Genomic DNA, 18,472 nt, shown 5'->3' with positions numbered 1-18,472 from the left:
TTCCGCTTCAGCAAATCGTGTCATTTCTACTGAGCCCTGCAAGTAAAATCTATTATCCATGTGGACACTCTATCTATTAACCCACCATAGCTTTAACAACAACAAAGGATTTCTGAAGAGCTTTAAAGAATAAAGAGGTCCTTAAGTAACGGTACACAAGGCCCACAAGAAGCTTTTCTTTGTTAGTTGATCAAGACATGGAAACAGAGAAAATTGTGTCTAAAGTGATATATTGATTCCCTAACCTCCTATTAAGAGTGGCAGCTCTCATTTGACAAAATGCATCCTTGCTGAGCTATGTGTGGAATAAAGTTGTTGCATCCTACTCAGAGGTTACTATAGAATAGTAAGAATGCTCAAGTAAAAGGTTCTAACAGTGGCTTGCCTACATCAGAATCATCTGCAGGGCTTGCTAAAGCAGATTGCTGACCCCCACCAGCATTCCTGACTCAATCGGTCTGATGTAGGGCCTGATAATTTGCATTTATAACAAGTTCCCAGGGTTCCACTGGATTCCATTGCTCTTGAGACTGTAAGTCTAAAGCAATGATTTTCCATCATGAGCCACAAATTTGAAACACACAAGCAGATTTTTAAACAATACCAGTACCCAATTTAACCTCTAATAAACTGAATCTGCTTTTCTGGAGTGCAGATTGGGGAACTGGTGTTTTAAGTTTTCCAGATGATTCTATTATACATCCAAATTTGTTGATTCACTGCTAAATACATCAACTAATAATTCTTGACATTCACCTGCATGGGAGGTAAATAAGACCACATTGGGATCAGTCATAATGGAAAAATTTGCTAAGCACCTACAATATACCTTACTCTCTTCTAAATGATATGAAAGATTCTAAAAAAAAAACAAAACAAAAAACAACATACCCAAACACTGCACTCAGAGCACATATTCTGTAGAAAGTATACATACATGAAAATAAACCAAAAAAAATTGAGGAGAGTGCATTTTTGAATTATTATTGAAAAGTGATCAACTAAGTCCCTTATATCTGTCATGCTCTTTTGTTGTCTTTACAACAACCCTAATAAGGAGGTACTTCTATTATCCAGTTTACAGATGAGGAAATTGAGGCTTAGAAAGGTAATGTTTCCTAGCCAAGATCACTGATCTGATATTTGAACTTGTCTTACCTCAAAGCGTATGCTCCCAAATCACTCAACAGCACTGACTTCCACAGGGATGTTTGTGGAGATCACTGCTTCCTATACCTCCTCTCCCTTCTGTCCATTATAGCCTTTTGAAAATCTTCAGGCTCCTGAATGACTTAACCATGGTCCCAGGCTGGGAAGGCAAAAGCCAGTGTGCAAAACAGTCGTTCTCAACCTTGGCTGCATGTTAAAATGAATTGAGGTGCTTATACGAGTCCTGAAGCCCAGACCACTTATATTAGATTTGGGAAGCAGAATCCAGGGGTCAGTTATGAGCTGGTAAATCCTTAACCACCAACTCCCAGGAAGAAATCAAAAGTCCTGATTCATAGCAATTTCCATGGTATTAACACTTCCACTGTGGTTGATTTCAAGCTAGGAAGGTGATAACTGGCTTACACAGTTCTGAAATTTTAACAATCTATTATTGCAAGTGGTTAGGAACTGGATCCAGCACACCATGTGTTGAACCCAGGTTTCAGTATCTTTTAAAACTCTTCCAATGTGGGACCAAGATTTAGAACTACTGGCCTACAAAAATCTTGGGATCTTGGAATAAGACAAACAGCAAAGTCTTTGTAAAGCATGGAAGAGGAAGGGAAGGAAAGCAGAAGAAATGGAAAGGAATGGAAAGGAAGGAGTAGATGGGGGAAGTAATGAAAAATAACTATCTTATGAAAAGAAATGCAGAACAAGATACCTAGCCAGCTGGGGTAGCAAGAGCCAGGGTCTCTAGGATCAGCTAATTCATTAGCATGAGTTTATTCTTGGGTTTTAGAATGTCAGTGCCACAGATGTTTTCACTGAATACTTTTCAAAGAATAAAAAGATGCATTTTGATTGAAAGTAATGGCCTCCCATGTGTAATAATTAAACAATTAAGCCCTTAGCAATACTAAGCATTTCTGATTTTGCTCCCTCGAGCTTTTCATTGCTTCCCAAATATAGCCTGTTCTGTAACAATTAACAAAAAAACAAAGATGTTCTATCAAATTTGAAATTGACTGACCTGCACCCTCCTCTCATCACTTCAACATTGATCTGCTCTGTGTAGGGGTACAGGGGCTGAGTACCAAAATAAGAGCAGTGAAGAAGTGAAAAAAGTTGAGACAAGTTATTCTCTCAAAAGTTTATTGCCTTGTCTATAAAATTAAGTCATTCCCCTCCCCATAGAGTTACTGTGAGATGACTGAGATGGCACATGGGAAACACACAGTATAGTGCAAGACACTCGATAAGCTGCAATGTATAGGAATACAAATATATATATATATATATATATATATATATATATATATATATATATATATATATATATATATATCCTGGATAACAACTAACCTTTTGAGAAGAGTTCAATTTGTTAATATAAACTCTTCCATTGTCCTTTTTTTCTTAATTGGATTTTTAAGAAATTGTTTTTCTCCAGATTCACAAGTTGTACATGTTCTGAAAGAGAAAGAACTAGGAGAGAAGATAGTGGTTTTGAGCCCTGACCAAGTGAAACAGACAGAGAACAAACTAGGGGTGTCTGAGCCCTGCCTACCTGTGTCCGTGTACTATTTTTTAAACGGCACAGTTGGTAGCACCTAGCCACACAAATTCCAACTGCAGCAGAAATACTTCCTAGTGACCTTTCTAATACAGTGGTACCTTGAGATACGAATTTAATTCATTCTGTAACCGAGCTCGTAAGTCAGTCAACTCGTATATCAAACAAATTTCTCCCATTTAAAATAACTGAAATTGATTTAATCCATTCCAGCCCTGTGAAACATCCCCAAAGCATCCTAAATTATAAAAAAAGACATGTTTTTAACTAAGAAACACACATGTATACTTTTGCACAACAAAATATAAGAAATAAAAGAAAAAAGTGTTATTTAGGATTTGCGCTTTTGATGGCATCCTTTTGTTTAAGGATGGTACAAATTGTAGATGTTTGCGGTCGTACAGCCTTGCCAGTTCAATCACTCGTACATCACGCTCATGTTTTTCTATTATTTTTTGCTTTACTTCTATCGACATCATTCTCTTCTTCTTCTCACCACTGTCCTTTACACTCACTTTCTTCGGCCCCATGATAGCACACAAAAAAAATTAGTAAAAAATGCAAAAATGATGCAAGAATGAGTACAGCACACGAGATTCTACTTGATTCTGCGGGGAACACGTGAGAAAGAACAAGATGCTGGTGTTGTGCTGCCGATACTGGATCCATGTGCCAACCCGCCAACTAGCGGCAGCTTCCCAAATCATGACTCATATCTCGGAATTTCACTTGGATCTCAAACAAAAATATGGACCAAGTCACAGCTCGTATCTTTAAAAAATCCGTATGTTGGTCTGTTCGTATCTCAAGATACCAATGTATTTTGTGAAGTCAGACTTGATGTCTGTGCCCTAAATCCATTATTTTCTTTTCTCCCATTTTGCTGTCTCACTAACATCTACCTTCACCCTGTGGAGCTGTTTTGAGATCCAAACATGCCCATCACTGCCTCATTTCTATTCAGTTTCAAACCACATCCTAGTTCCCTTTATAATTATAATAAGCAACTTATCATACAGAACTCCTTTCTAGCCAGCTCCTACATTTATTTGAAATGTCTCTTAAAATCAATAATCACCTCTTTTAATATTGCTCTCCTTGTTCAGTCAAGACCTTAACAGTCAGGTCTATTTCAAAGGTGACCAGTCTGAACTGAGACAATGTTGTCCTGATTTATACATAATTAATCGTACCTGTAATTCTTTTCAACAGGAAGAATTCAATTATGGGGACACCCTATTGCAGTAGATTGGGCAGAACCAGAAGTAGAAGTTGATGAAGACACAATGTCTTCAGTGAAAATCCTATACGTAAGAAACCTAATGCTATCTACCTCCGAAGAGATGATTGAAAAAGAATTCAACAATATTAAACCAGGTAAGACATATTATAGAACAGTGCTTTTTCAAAATGTACATTAAAAACACTTATGCTTATGATGACTTCCATAACTTTAAATGTGATAGCTTGCATTTATCTTATTTATAATTGCATGCAGACTACTAAACTATATTCCTACCTTTAGATTAGAAAAGGGACATATAGTCCTACAACATTTATCAACATTATAATTTTACCTTTTATCCATGTGATTATTTAATGAATACATATTTCTTTCACTAAACTATAAATTCAGGAGTTCCTTTTATTTTTATTGTCTCTTCAGCTCCTGTCTATGAGATATAGTCGATACTCCATAAATACTTACTGTATTAATGAATCCATGGCTGTACCTATAAATTAATGCAGGGTTTCTCAACCTCAGTACGCTTGACATTTGGAACCAGATAATTTTTTATAGTGGAGGTCTGTCCTGTGCCTTATAGGATATTTCACAGTATTCCAGGCCTTTACCCACTAGATGCCAGTAGCAACCTCCAAGATATAATAATCAACACTGTCTCCAGACATTGCCAAATGTAACAGAAAGGGCAAAAGTACCCCCACTTAGGACCCGCTAGTCTCATGGCATATGACTGTGACTTTGGGTACAAAAATAGGTGACAATGAATTCTAGGAAACTTATTTGGGTGAAGAAGGGAAAAGAATAGAGGATGGTAGAAGGGAATAATTAGTTGCTGCTCATCTTCTCAATACTTTTCAGTGTCAGTGTGAAGTCATGAGATTGCCTTCCCATCCCTTTTTCTCATGTAGGAGCTACAACACTGCGTCAGGTAAAGCATTTCCAGAAACAGTGTCCCAACAAGCATTTCCCAAAGCCAGTTCTGAGGAACATTAGTTCTATAAACTCTTAGCAGATGTTACTGGAATCAGTTTGTAAACACCAGATTCAACAAAATTAAACTGATTTCTTTTCATTGTGGAACTGATCATAATCCTTGACCTACAAAGAGGCTTTAGAAGTCTCCAAAAGAAGAAATGGAAGATGCCGAATTTCCCAAATATTTGGACTGTGGGTCACATTGTTTAGCAGACTATCTATTAGGATTATAGTGTCTTAGAAGACATTCTAACCTAAATTTATCACTGTGGCAACACCTTTCCATAAGTGAGAATGTTCATGTCTCTAGGCAGTAAATCTCTCGTTGGTGGATCAAGACAGACCTTGGTGCCATTATGTTAAAACTGCCCGAGAATATTCACTTTACATAGTCATGTTGCCCATTTCCAACTCTGGGCGCTGTGTCAGGTGTAACAGTTTGAGCTGATTAGTCAAGATATCATTTCTCACTTTTTAAAGATTTAAAATCCCTTCACCAGAGATCTGTCCGTTTCTAGCCTTCAGAAACTCTGCCTTTCCCACCACTTTATTATGCAGCGTGGCTCCAATCCAGGCTAGAAATCCATAACTACTGCAGAGACTGCAAATGCCTGACTGCCTCACGGTGGGCCAGGCACCGCAGTGGGCACTTTCATGGCACATGGCATGCATTTCTCACAACAACCCTGTGATATACGTTACTTTATTACTTAAATTATTTCTTAGATTAGTAAACTAGGACCCAGAGCAATTAAGTAACTTGCCCAGGATCATAAAGCTAGCAAGTAGCAAATACTGAATTTGAATCCAGGTCTGGTTAAGACCGGCGTGGCCAACAGTTTTTGCCCCCGGGTCAGATTAGAAAGAAAACTTTTTTCATGGGCTGGACAAAATACTAAAATTAAAAAATGTTAAATACAAAAACGATTTGTTGGCCCTGGCCAGTTGGCTCAGTGGTAGAGCGTCGGCCTGGCGTGTGGGGGACCCGGGTTCGATTTCCGGCCAGGGCACATAGGAGAAGCGCCCATTTGCTTCTCCACCCCCCCCCCTCCTTCCTCTCTGTCTCTCTCTTCCCCTCCCGCAGCCAAGGCTCCATTGGAGCAAAGATGGCCCGGGCGCTGGGGATGGCTCCTTGGCCTCTGCCCAGGCACTAGAGTGGCTCTGGTCGCGGCAGAGTGACGCCCCGGAGGGGCAGAGCATCGCCCCCTGGTGGGCAGAGCGTTGCCCCTGGTGGGTGTGCCAGGTGGATCCCGGTCAGGCGCATGCGGGAGTCTGTCTGACTGTCTCTCCCCGTTTCCAACTTCAGAAAAATACAAAAAACAAAACAAAACAAAACAAAAAAAACAATTTGTTTAAGTAAACAAAATTTTATTATGTAATTTGCTTATGAATAAATATGAGTGAAAAAAGTTTACTGTACAATATTATTTTAATAAAAATATAATTACATACCTTATAAATATCCAAACTGTATTGCAATCAATTGAAATAATATTTAATTAACAGAATGAGCTTGAAGGGGTTACATTGCAAATAAAACAATTATTTCGCTTTACAAACAGCCTGGACACGTTTTCAGTTATCAACCGCAGCTATTGTCTATGCTACAATGCCCCTTGATTCAGCACACTTGACCACAAAAATAACCAATTCTTTGACCTTGGATGGACACTGGCAAACTCCACCTAAAAGAATATGGGTTTCACATCACCGCTAACAAACAGTTCATATCGAGTACAGACGAGTACAAAAGTTATAAATCTTATTAATGGAAATTTATTTAAAAACAAAGAAGTATCATGAATCCCTTAGACCAATTATTGGAAGTTAACCCTAGATTAGTCACATGTGGAATACTTTTCCACATATCACTATCTTCTTAAATATCTCGATTTCCAATAATCAAAGACACTTCTGCTTCTGAGTAGCTGAGATTTTAAAGTAGCAGATAATATTAAAAATTTAATCGTAGGCCGTATGTTGGCCATGCCTGGGTTAAGAGCTACTTCTTAATAACTTTGTGACCCCCATGCCCACCCTTACTCCATTCACTCACTCATTTATTCAACTGTCATTACTTTAGTAGTTCCTATATGCCAGGCACAGTGGGAGGGGCTAACAAATGTGATGTGTGTGTGGGAGGAGTTTAAGATGCTCCAGAAGAATAACAGGAATGACAGTCTACTCTTGGGAGGCACAGAAGACTCATGTTTAGGTGAAGTGACATGTAAGCTGAGATCCGAAAGTTGATGCAGTTGTGGGCATAAGAACTGATGTGTGAGCCCTGGCCGTTTGGCTCAGTGGTAGAGCGTCGGCCTGGCGTGCAGAAGTCCCGGGTTCGATTCCCGGCCAGGGCACACAGGAGAAGCGCCCATCTGCTTCTCCACCCCTCCCCCTCTCCTTCCTCTCTGTCTCTCTCTTCCCCTCCCGCAGCCGAGGCTCCATTGGAGCAAAGATGGCCCGGGCGCTGGGGATGGCTCCTTGGCCTCTGCCCCAGGTGCAACAGAGCGACGCCCCGGAGGGGCAGAGCATCGCCCCCTGGTGGGCAGAGCGTTGCTCCCTGGTGGGCATGCCGGGTAGATCCCGGTCGGGCGCATGTGGGAGTCTGTCTGTCTCTCCCCGTTTCCAGCTTCAGAAAAATACAAAAAATAAAAATAAAAAAATAAAAGAACTGATGTGTGTGTATAACTAATACTTCCTCACCACCCCAACTTTTTGTTAACTCTCTACTTTCCTGGAATGAATAATATTTCTTATTTTTATCTACTTAAAACATTACCTTTCTTTGGAAAGGACTGAAATGAGAAACTACTAAAAAGCTGCTTCTTTTCTTAGTTACTGCTTATCAGCTTTCCCAGTCTGCATGTTGAAAAGAGATGCATGACCAGGCCCTATTAATTATATAAAAATAGTAAGAGCCAACCAGGTTCCTTTCCGGGGGAAAGATGTGCTTAGATCCCTCAGAGGAATCAGAGCATTCCTGGCAAATATTTGATCATATATTATTTTAACCCTGGTTAACCTTAAAATAGTATAATGCCACTCAGAAAAATAACTGACGATCTGAACAGAAAGTGGGGCCTAAAAATATATGTTCATCCCAGTGTAGCCTAAGGGTATCTGCTAACATTCTATTTATAGCCACTCTACTGAATTTGATTTTCCTAAAACAGTTTGGTGTCAGAAACACCTGGAAGGCTTATTAAAACAGATTACTAGACCTGCCTCTAGCCTTTTGGATTTAGCAGGTCTGTGGGTGGGCCCAGGTATTTCCATTTCTATTAAGTGCTGGGCTGAAGCTAATACTGCTAGTCTCAGGACCACACCTGGAGAACCCTGGGCCTCTGATAATCTTATCTTTAGATTGCAGGTGGGTTTCTCTTCCAGTAATTGATGACTGCTGACAAATTGATAATGAGCAAAGTAATATTTTTTTCAATTATGATTCCAGAGTCTTTTACTTCATTGCCAATGGATTGTCACTGATTTTGTTTTGCCTCTGCTTCTGCCAAATGATGAAATTCCTACACACTAAAGAAGCAAGACAGTAAAATAAGTCAGGTGGTGAATACTAGTTAGAGAAAAACAGCTTTTATGAGACAAACTTTCTCATTTGTCTGTTTTGTGAGGCTAGATTTTCATATATCAAAATTTCTAAAATCAGGTATGAGAGGACATTATTGTTCAAAAATGAAAGTCAACTTCAACATGTGCACAATGGATTTTAGAACATCTAAATTATTATCTGAAATGCCATCCAACTAATGTAGATGATAGAAGTTAGAGTGTGAATTGACTGATATATTTGCTTATTCCATGTATATTTACGGAGCGGCCCCTATACACAAGGCGCCAATTAGAAACTGGGTGAAGACTAAACCAAGATGCCTCTGAAGCAGATGCTGTTCTCAGGGTGCTAACAGTCCAGGAGAGCCAAGATGGAGGATGGCACTGAAGAATAAATGTAGCAAAGATGGGAAGGGTAGAGGTCTTCATGACCCACCTCTTACTTCTCAATTACCAAGACAAGCCATGGGTTAGAGGAACAAAATTACCCCACCTGACACTAAAGGGATAAAGAGACCATGTTGGAATTCAGTTAGTTACACATCCTATGCTTCATGATCTCAGATAACTTTATTTCCTCAAATTGATGAGACAATCTTGCTCTGTACAACCATTGTCATCAGAAGTCAAGGGTTGAATGCCAAGGGGAAAGAGAAGAAAAGGACTGCAATGTTTTAAAATTATCCTTATATTACAGCACTATCATTATTCCAAAGGAAGAGAGTTTATAACTATTGAACCATATAGTAGAGTAGAAGCTCAAATTGCTTTGTGACCTTGGATCTAAGAGAATAACTGAACTTTGATGCGGGAGAAAGAAAGGATCATCTATCTTCTCTTTTTATTTCCCCTGAATAAGATCCCATCCTACATTATCTCTGCAAACCTAGCATAGGAAAAGAAAACTAGGTCTGTCAAGATACACCCAAACGAATAGAACTAACAGAGGGTAAAAGTCATGCTAAACTGCCGACAAGTTAATGTCAAACAAGTTTCCACCTTAACCTCACTCTAGGCAAAGGTTTATTTTTAAAATTGAGCAAGCAACAATATTCTTTAACACATTTTAATAATACTATCACTCTATTTACAGGTGCTGTAGAGAGGGTGAAGAAAATCCGAGACTATGCTTTCGTGCACTTCAATAACCGAGAAGACGCAATTGAGGCTATGAAAGCTTTAAATGGGAAGGTAATGTAGGACAAAGAAAGAAATATGTTTGGTGTAAAAATTTTATTCAAAAGAACAATCCTGCGAGTCCATCTCACTTGGGCTTTCTCCATCACTGACCTCAGTCCATTGCAGATGAACAAAAGAAAAGTGATCGAAAGTACAATGAACATGTTTTTGTATGTCCAACTCTTTCTAATTTTGGCTGATTCTGGCAAGTTGCTAGCCTTCGGGGGTTTTTTAAAAAGAAGGTACTCTCTAAAAGAAAAAAAAGTTTAAAAAAAAAAGAGGGTACTGAGATAGATTATTTCAAGGCGTTTTCCCCCATTGCAATTTTCACTCATTACTTCACAGACATTATTACTTTTGTTGTGCAGTATTTTAGAGGCTGATGATCAGAAAAAAATATCAAGGTAGCTGTTATTCTTCCCTCAGCGTTTGATCTTCCAAATCTGGAAGCCTTAGAACATCTTCACCTTGCCGAGAATAATGTCTGAAGAAAAACTAAATTTTATATCCTTACTTTTGATTTATATATAGAAACCAATATATTCACTTATCAAACCAATACACATTTAAAAGTTTCCATAGACCACTTATCATGCTAAATAATGTCTGGGGTACAAAAATATCAAGCCAAACAAAGAGTTAAAAGTCTTCTGGAAGAATAAGACAAGTCACAAATGCCTTTGCAAAGAATCAGATAGGTTTCATAGAATATATATACCTATATACATATAGGTATATAAAGTGGTGAGAATGTTCAAAATAAGGAGGTATGGTTCATAATCAGAAATTCTTCATGGATATGAGAAGAGGCTAAAAGAAGCCATAAAAATTGGGCAGAATTTTAAAGGAAAAAACATGGAAAAGGAGCGGCAATCTTAGACAGAGGCACAGAATTTAAAAAGAGCAAAATATGATTGGAGAACAGTAAAAGCAGACCAATTTGGTAAAAGCATAATACACATAGGACTGTTTTACCTGTCAGGTTTTGCATCTGCCTGTCCTAACAAAACACAGAGGGCAAAGAGACCAGTTACAAAGGCATGGGCGTGGAGTAGGAGAATCAAAAGAGATAGGACAGGAACCTAGGGCTCATGGCATACAAGGAGTCCAAGGGACAAGGAGCTGGAGAAGGTTACTAAAACCTAAAGAAGAGAGGATTGTATAAAGCAGGGTCTCTTTGAGAGAAGTAGTGATCTTTGATCAAGACACACATTCAGGTTAAGGTGATCTATCAGAGAGGGAGCCAGAAGAAGAAATAGTCTGAACTTACTGCTATTTCTCTCACTGATCTCCTGCCAGGACTCTGCATGGGCCAAACCTATTCATAATCCAGAATGCCCAGGAGCTCTGAGGAGGACCTCCCACCCCAGAGCATAGAGGCTAGAGCCCAGCGGGCAGTAGATCTGGAAGGCAAATGGAGGCGCTCCTAGCATATGCCCTTCAGATACAGTGGGGCCCAGGCATAAGAGCTCCTTCCTCCAGGATCTACAGAAACGATAGAGTCCTAAGGAAAAGGACTGACTTCAAAACACAAAAAGAAAACTGCAAAGCAAAATTAATGCATATTTAATGTGTCTATGCAGCAAAACATTCTTTTACCATCGTTGATTATTACATTAAATATCATAAAAATGTTCTTACTATGAAAATAATTAGCAGGTTAGATTTTTTTTAATTGAAAACCATCCCCAAGTATACATAATGATTGCTGAATTGAATGCTAATTTATGATTATTTATTATATGATTTTGTAATTAACTGCTAATTTATGATTAATTCATGAATAATTAAAAACATTTGAATAATTACAATGAAAAAGTATTCAAATTTTTCCCAATTTTAAAGCTATATATATTTATAGCTAGATATTTTTAAAGCAACGAACACATATACTTTGGAGCTAAATATATATTTAATATTATTATTAAATATGCACTAAAATTATAATTATATTTTACTATAATATGGTATGGGAAAATAAAAAATAAGTGTGCCTGGGAACTATAAAAGCTTTTGAGTATACATATGGATATTTATATTTAACTTGTTAAACAAGGTGAGACAAAGTTTTTGTGCAGTGAAACAATAATCATGTTTAAAATTTAATAAAATGAACCAAGCCTGGCCCGTTGGCTCAGGGTAGAGCATTGGGCCAGCATGTAAATGTTTCTGGTTCAATTGCTGGACGTGACACATAGGAGAAGCAACCATCTGCTTCTCCACCCTCTCCTCTTCCCCCTCCCCCTTCTCACCCTCTCTCTTCTCTTCCTGCAGCCATGGCTCTGGTTCAAGTATATCAGTCCTGGGCACTGAGGATGGCTCTGTGGAGTCTCCTCCTCAGGCACTAAAAATAGCTCAGTTGTGAGCATGGTCCCAGATAGGGATTGCTAGGTAAATACATGTCATTCCACATTCAGGAGTCTATCTCTATCTCTCTTCCTCTCATTTAGAAAAAGAAAAAAAAGAAAAGAAAATGAACCTACTGAGAGTTGAATTTTTATATAGTAGACCAGGAGATATAATTGGAACTAGTTAAAAAGTTACTACAGTCACACAAATAGGAAGGAATAGAGCTTGAACTCAGGTGAGAATGGAATGTAGAAGAGGGCTCTACATAGGACTATAAGGGGGAAATTCAAAGAAACCAGGAACTGATTATATATAGGGGTGAGTAAAAAGAATGCATCATTATAGGTTTTCAATTTGGGAAATTAGACTAATAATGTTAGAGAATCCACTGGAAGAGAAAAGTGATAAATTGACCTTTGGATGTAATTATTCATTTATTCTATAATAATTTTGAATGTCTATGATATGCAAGAAATTTTGCTGAGCTTGAGCTATATAGATTACTGAGATATTGTTTTAGCTCTTGAAATGTCTAAACCAAACAATTAAAATACAATGTTGAGTGTAAAACACTGTTGGGGTGACAGAGAATTGCAAAACAAAATCAATTATAATAAGAAATCTGACTGTACAGTATGTAATCATTCCATTACAAATGTCTCTCTTGATATGAAAGTGCTTATAAGCAAAGACCTATTTAGGTCTCTCATCTTCTTCAGGAAAGAACCGATGATATAAAGAATCTTTTATCCAAATTTACCTCATTACTTCAATACTCCATTTCTTCTAATTACTTCAACAGCAACATAGCATAGTTGAATATCAGCTGGCTTCTCTCTCTCAGTGTGTTCCAACATCTTTGACACTGGATCCTGCTACTAAAACGTAGGGTAGAAACAGAGAACCCGGGATAAGTTGCCCCAGAGGCTGAACAAAATGGCCTGGATGACTATGAAACACAATCTTTTCCAGGAGATTTCAGTGGTCCAGAAACTACTGAACTGCTCATGACATTAGATAATAAGGGTGACACTCAGCTACTATGAAAGGGAATTCCTGCAGGAGTACTTTATATCATTTCTTTTCTTTATATAAAATAGCAGCCCATCACATTCTTATTAGAAAGAAGCCACAAAAGTTTATCACAACACTTTGCCTCCTTGATAAGAAATACATTAATCTATCAAGTATTTGTCGAGAGCCATATTTGTCTTTTGTGTATTCCAATGATACATATAAGTGAGTCACACATATAAATCTATACACAGCTTTTATTTTCAACTATTGTTTTCAGCTACTATCTGGAGCTGTTTGCGATGTCAAAAATTTGTGTCAGAATAGAACCACTTCACTAATTCTTGAGGACAAGTTTTAAGAAGTGCTTGACTTGAGAAACATCAATACTGTCCCACCATCTCTGTTTGTTAGTTCCTACCTGTTCAACAGACTGAAAGTCTACTTCACAGAGAAGCACATATGGAGGACAATGTAATAGCCTCATAGATTCCTCTTCCTTGAGTAAGGCCCCAGTTTTAAGCCTATCCTCCTTCCCAGTGTAAAGTTTCTTATTGTGTAGTTAAGGAGCAAGATGTTTTGCTGGCTTGCAGCCAGAAAGGCCTAACTGGGCTGCCCAGTCCAAAATGTTAATAATTGATAATATTTCTTTATTGGATTCCTTTCAACTTCATTGTACTCTGGTAGGTAGTGGAGATTATATTCCACCCATAAGTAACCTAAAGTGTCTTAGAATTTTATAATTATGTAAATATGTAATTTAACACATGAAAAATATTACAAAAAATTCTGCCTTGGTGATAGAGAATTCAATATCTTCAGATAATAAACTTATAACCAAAATCTTAATGGACGGTGGCCAATTTATCACTGTGAAAACCTGCTGGCAGCTTATATGCAACTTAGCAACAAAACTATTAAGGGAAAATTTGACACACAAACGCTAACTTATAAAGAGACAAATACATATAATTGAAACAGTCGATACACATAGCAGCACATAGTATAACTCAGAAGGAAATGCATTACAAGAGCTCAGCCACATTTGGTTTTATTCACATCTTCTCATGTTGCTTTTTACTGCTTGCTTTATTACAGGTGCTGGATGGTTCTCCCATTGAAGTAACCCTAGCCAAACCAGTGGACAAGGACAGTTATGTTAGGTATACCAGAGGCACAGGTGGAAGGGGCACCATGCTGCAAGGGGAGTACACCTACTCTTTGGGCCATGTTTATGATCCTACTACAACCTATCTTGGAGCTCCTGTCTTCTATGCCCCCCAGGCCTACACAATTCCTAGCCTTCATATCCCAAGCACCAAAGGACATTTTGGCCACAGGACCATTATCCGAGCCCCTTCTGTTAGAGGTAATACTAATCAACTCTTGCTTAAGAATAACTTCATGATTTCAAAGGATTTGTATTGCAATAGCCCTAGATAAAATGGATGAGTCCACTGGGAGAAAAGGACCTAAAAATTGTTTGTTAAAAATCAAATAGTACATCAATTATTTTCATTCCATAGAATCTTTTTTCGCATTACAACTGGTTATTGAAAGAAAACTTGGTCACAGTATAGTGCAAATGAGTCTATGCATACAATTGGTCTTTGCATAGACCTATAAAATTTGCACAAGCTAAATCTCAAGTCTTCAATTACTCACTTCTCTCTTATCATTGCATCACCATATTGCAGTCACATGTGACTTGTTACAAAACTTCTAAGTGTGAACAGTATGGTCCAATGAAAATCAATTACCTCAAATAACAAAAACATGTCAAGGTACTTGTATATTTGATAGTAACTCAGTAGCATCATCTTTATACATAAATTACAAATTATCATAAATATATTCCAACATATGTAAGATGCTCTTCTCTACCTCCCCCCAAGATATATGTGCTATGCTTTCTAAAAAGGCATATTATTAAGGAAATCAACCTATCTCTTCAGAATATGGCTAACTATATAGTAAAGCACAAACAGAAGAGAAAAAACTCATTCTGACTGCTAAACCTTAAATCTTTCCTAATGAATCTTATAAATATTCCAAATGTTCAAGCAGTTTTCTAAGCACAGTCAGTTCAAGCAATATTGAAAATAAGGAAAGCATATTTTTTCATTTCTAAGAAACTAGTTTGTCTCTGCCTAATAGGATCCTTCAGGTGGTTCTGTTAGAAAGAGGCTGATGCCAACAAAATCCTAGTTCTACTTTCCAAATATGACACCAGTTAAGGCAATTCAACAACAAACTGTATTTAAGTATATTCTTTGGTTTGATTTAGAAGCAAATAACAGAGATGACATCAGAGTAATGGCAGCATGAGAGATATTCCTGATCTCTCCCCTTGAAATTTCAACAAATTGAACACCTATAATGCACCAAAGGAACTCCAGCTGGCCTACAGGTGTGCCTGAAAGATCCACACACTGAATGGACTGAAGTTTCTTGTTAGAGTGCTTAACAATACCACTCTCAACGGCCATCAAAGAAGAAGAAATCAAATACCATGGATATACAAGACAGAGACATAGTTCAGAAAGAAAGTGAAAAATATCCAGAATAAAAAATCTCAATTACATGGAAACCATGGAGTTAAATGACAGAGAATTAAAAATAGAATTTCTAATATACTCAATGAGATGCAAGAAAACACTAATGCGTAATTTAATGATCTCAAAAATTCAATTAATGAACAAAAAAGTACTTCACCAAGGAGATTGAAACTTTAAAAGGAGAACCAAATAAAGATGAAGAACTCAATACATGAATTGAAAAATGAGGTAGCTAGTTTAGCTAACAGAACACTCTAGATAGAGGAGAGAATCAGTGACATCAAAAACAGGCAATTAGAGATGCAACAGAGAGAAGAAGAGAGAGATGCATAAACTAAAAAAAAAGAGAGAGCTCTACAAGAATTGTCTGACTCCATCAGAAAGGGCAATATAAGAATAATGAGTATATCAGAAAATGAGAGGGAGAAGGGAATGGAGAGCCTATTCAAACAAATAATTGATAAAAACTTTCCAAGCCCATGAGAAGAGTTAGAGCCTCAAATCAAAGAAATAAACAGAACGCTGAGTTATATCAACCCAAACAGACCTACTCCAAGGCACATCATAATGAAATTGTTAAAAATCAATATCAATGGCAAAGAAAGAATTCTCAAGGCAGCAAGGGGAAAGAAGAACATAACATATAAAGGAAGGCCCATTGGGTTATCATTGGACTTCTCAGCAGAAACTCTATAAGCCAGAAGACAGTGGACCCAAACTTTTAAAGTACTAAAAGAGAGAAATTACCAGCAAAGAATACTATATCCATCAAAGCTATCTGTTAAACATAAAGGAGAAATAAAAATAGACATAGAGAAGTCGAGGTAATTTATCACCAGAAAACCCCCACTGTAGGAAATACTCTAGGGGGTTATTTAACCAGATACAAAGAACAAAACAAATAGAAACTACAAGTAAAAAACTCCAAGGCCTTGCCCTGGCTGGTTATCTCAATGGTAGAGCATCAGCCTGGTGTGTAGAAGTCCCAGGTTTGATTCCCGGCCAGGGCACACAGGAGAAGCACCCATCAGCTTCTCCACCTTTCCCCTTCTCCTTCCTCTCTCTCTCTCTCTTCCCCTCCTACAACCAAGGCTCCATTAGAGCAGAGTTGACCCGGGTGCTTAGGATGGCTCCATGGCTTCCACCTCAGGCACTAGAATGGCTCCAATTACAGCAGAACAACGCCGCAGATGGGCAGAGCATCGCCCCCTAGTGGGCATGCCAGGCGGATCCCAGTCGAGCGCATGCAGGAGTCTGTCTGCCTCCTGCTTCTAACTTTGGAAAAATACAAAAAAAAAAAAAACCCCAAAAATTCCAAGGTCACAATAAAACAAGGATAATCTGTGACAACAATAACATAAAAAGGGAGAAGATAAAGATCAGCAGTAATAAAGGAAGATGGAGTACAGAAGAACGCATAAGACAATAGACTTTTGTAAGTGACAATTTTTCTCTTAATAACCTAATGGTAATCACCCACAAAAAAGCCACTACTGAAACACATAGCTTAAAAAAAAGAGAGAGAAAAAAAAAGTATGGAATACCACCAAGCAAAAACAACTGACAGAAAAAAATAGAAAAGAACCAAACAAGATGCAGAGCTACCAGAAAGCAAAACATGAAATGGCTAAAGGAAATCCTCAAATGTTAATAATTACCCTTAATGTAAATGGATTGACCTTACCAATAAAGTAGCACAGAGTAGTAGATTGGATTAAAAAGCAAAACCCAACCATATGCTGCTTCCAAGAGACACATCTACGCTGCAAGGACAAAAGTAGACTCAAAGTGAAAGACTGGAAAATGATTCTTCAAGCAAATAATACCCAAAGAAAAGCACATGTGGCCATACTCAAATCTGACAATGCTGACTTCAAGACCACAGAGTTAACCAGAGACTAAGATGGTCATTTCATAATGATAAAGGGGACATTGTATCAAGAAGATTTAACACTTCTTAATATATATGCACCAAACCAGGGAGCACGAAAATATATGAGACATCTACTAACTAATCTAAAACTAGAAGCAGACAAAAATACAGTCATACTTGGAGACTGAACTTATACCACGCATATTCTCTAACCATAAGGCTTTGAAATTAGAATTTAACTGCAGAAAGGAAGTAAAGAAACCCACAAAAATGTGGATATTAAACAACATACTTCTAAAAAATGGGTCAAAGAAGAAATAAAAGCAGAGATCAAAAGTTATATACAAACAAAAATGACAAGACAACATATCAAAATTTCTAGGATGCAGAAAGTTTATATCATTACAGGCTTATATCAAGAAATGAGAGATCCCGGCCCTGCCCGGTTGGCTCAGTGGTAGAGTGTCGGCCTGGCGTGCGGAAGTCCCGGGTTCGATTCCCGGCCAGGGCACACAGGAGAGGCGCCCATCTGCTTCTCCACCCCTCCCCCTCTCCCTCCTCTCTGTCTCTCTCTTCCCCTCCCGCAGCCGAGGCTCCATTGGAACAAAAGATGGCCTGGGCGCTGGGGATGGCTCCTTGGCCTCTGCCCCAGGCGCTAGAGTGGCTCTGGTCGCAACAGAGCGATGCCCCAGATGGGCAGAGGATCGCCCCCTGGTGGGTGTGCCGGGTGGATCCCGGTCGGGCGCATGCGGGAGTCTGTCTGCCTCCCCATTTCCAGCTTCAGAAAAAAAATAATAAAAAAAAAAAAATGAGAGATCCCAAGCAAACAACCTAACATCACATCTTAAGGAACTAGAAAAAAACCCAACAAAAACAAAAAAACAGAGGCAACCCAAAGTCAGCAGAAAAAAAAGAATAGTAAAAATTAGAGCAGAACTAAATGAAATAGAGAAGAAAATCTATGGAAAAAAATAATACAACAA

General features: G+C 38.2%; 1 protein-coding gene across 3 annotated transcripts in view; it reads left to right on the top strand.

The window, feature by feature from the left end:
* A1CF (APOBEC1 complementation factor) overlaps nucleotides 1–18,472 on the top strand; it is a 106,291-nt gene that overhangs the window by 73,795 nt on the left and 14,024 nt on the right. For all 3 annotated transcript variants that reach the window (XM_066349801.1, XM_066349800.1, XM_066349802.1), the window contains exons 6-8: nucleotides 3,941–4,105; nucleotides 9,610–9,707; nucleotides 14,157–14,427. In XM_066349801.1, the coding sequence (XP_066205898.1) occupies nucleotides 3,941–4,105; nucleotides 9,610–9,707; nucleotides 14,157–14,427 (534 nt within the window). The remainder of the gene's footprint in view (nucleotides 1–3,940; nucleotides 4,106–9,609; nucleotides 9,708–14,156; nucleotides 14,428–18,472) is intronic.

The sequence above is a fragment of the Saccopteryx leptura genome, chromosome 9 (genome assembly GCF_036850995.1).
Source record: "Saccopteryx leptura isolate mSacLep1 chromosome 9, mSacLep1_pri_phased_curated, whole genome shotgun sequence".
NCBI lineage: Eukaryota > Metazoa > Chordata > Mammalia > Chiroptera > Emballonuridae > Saccopteryx > Saccopteryx leptura.
The sequence above is the reverse complement of the archived record's forward strand: the minus strand, read 5'-3'. Positions and strand labels throughout refer to the sequence as shown.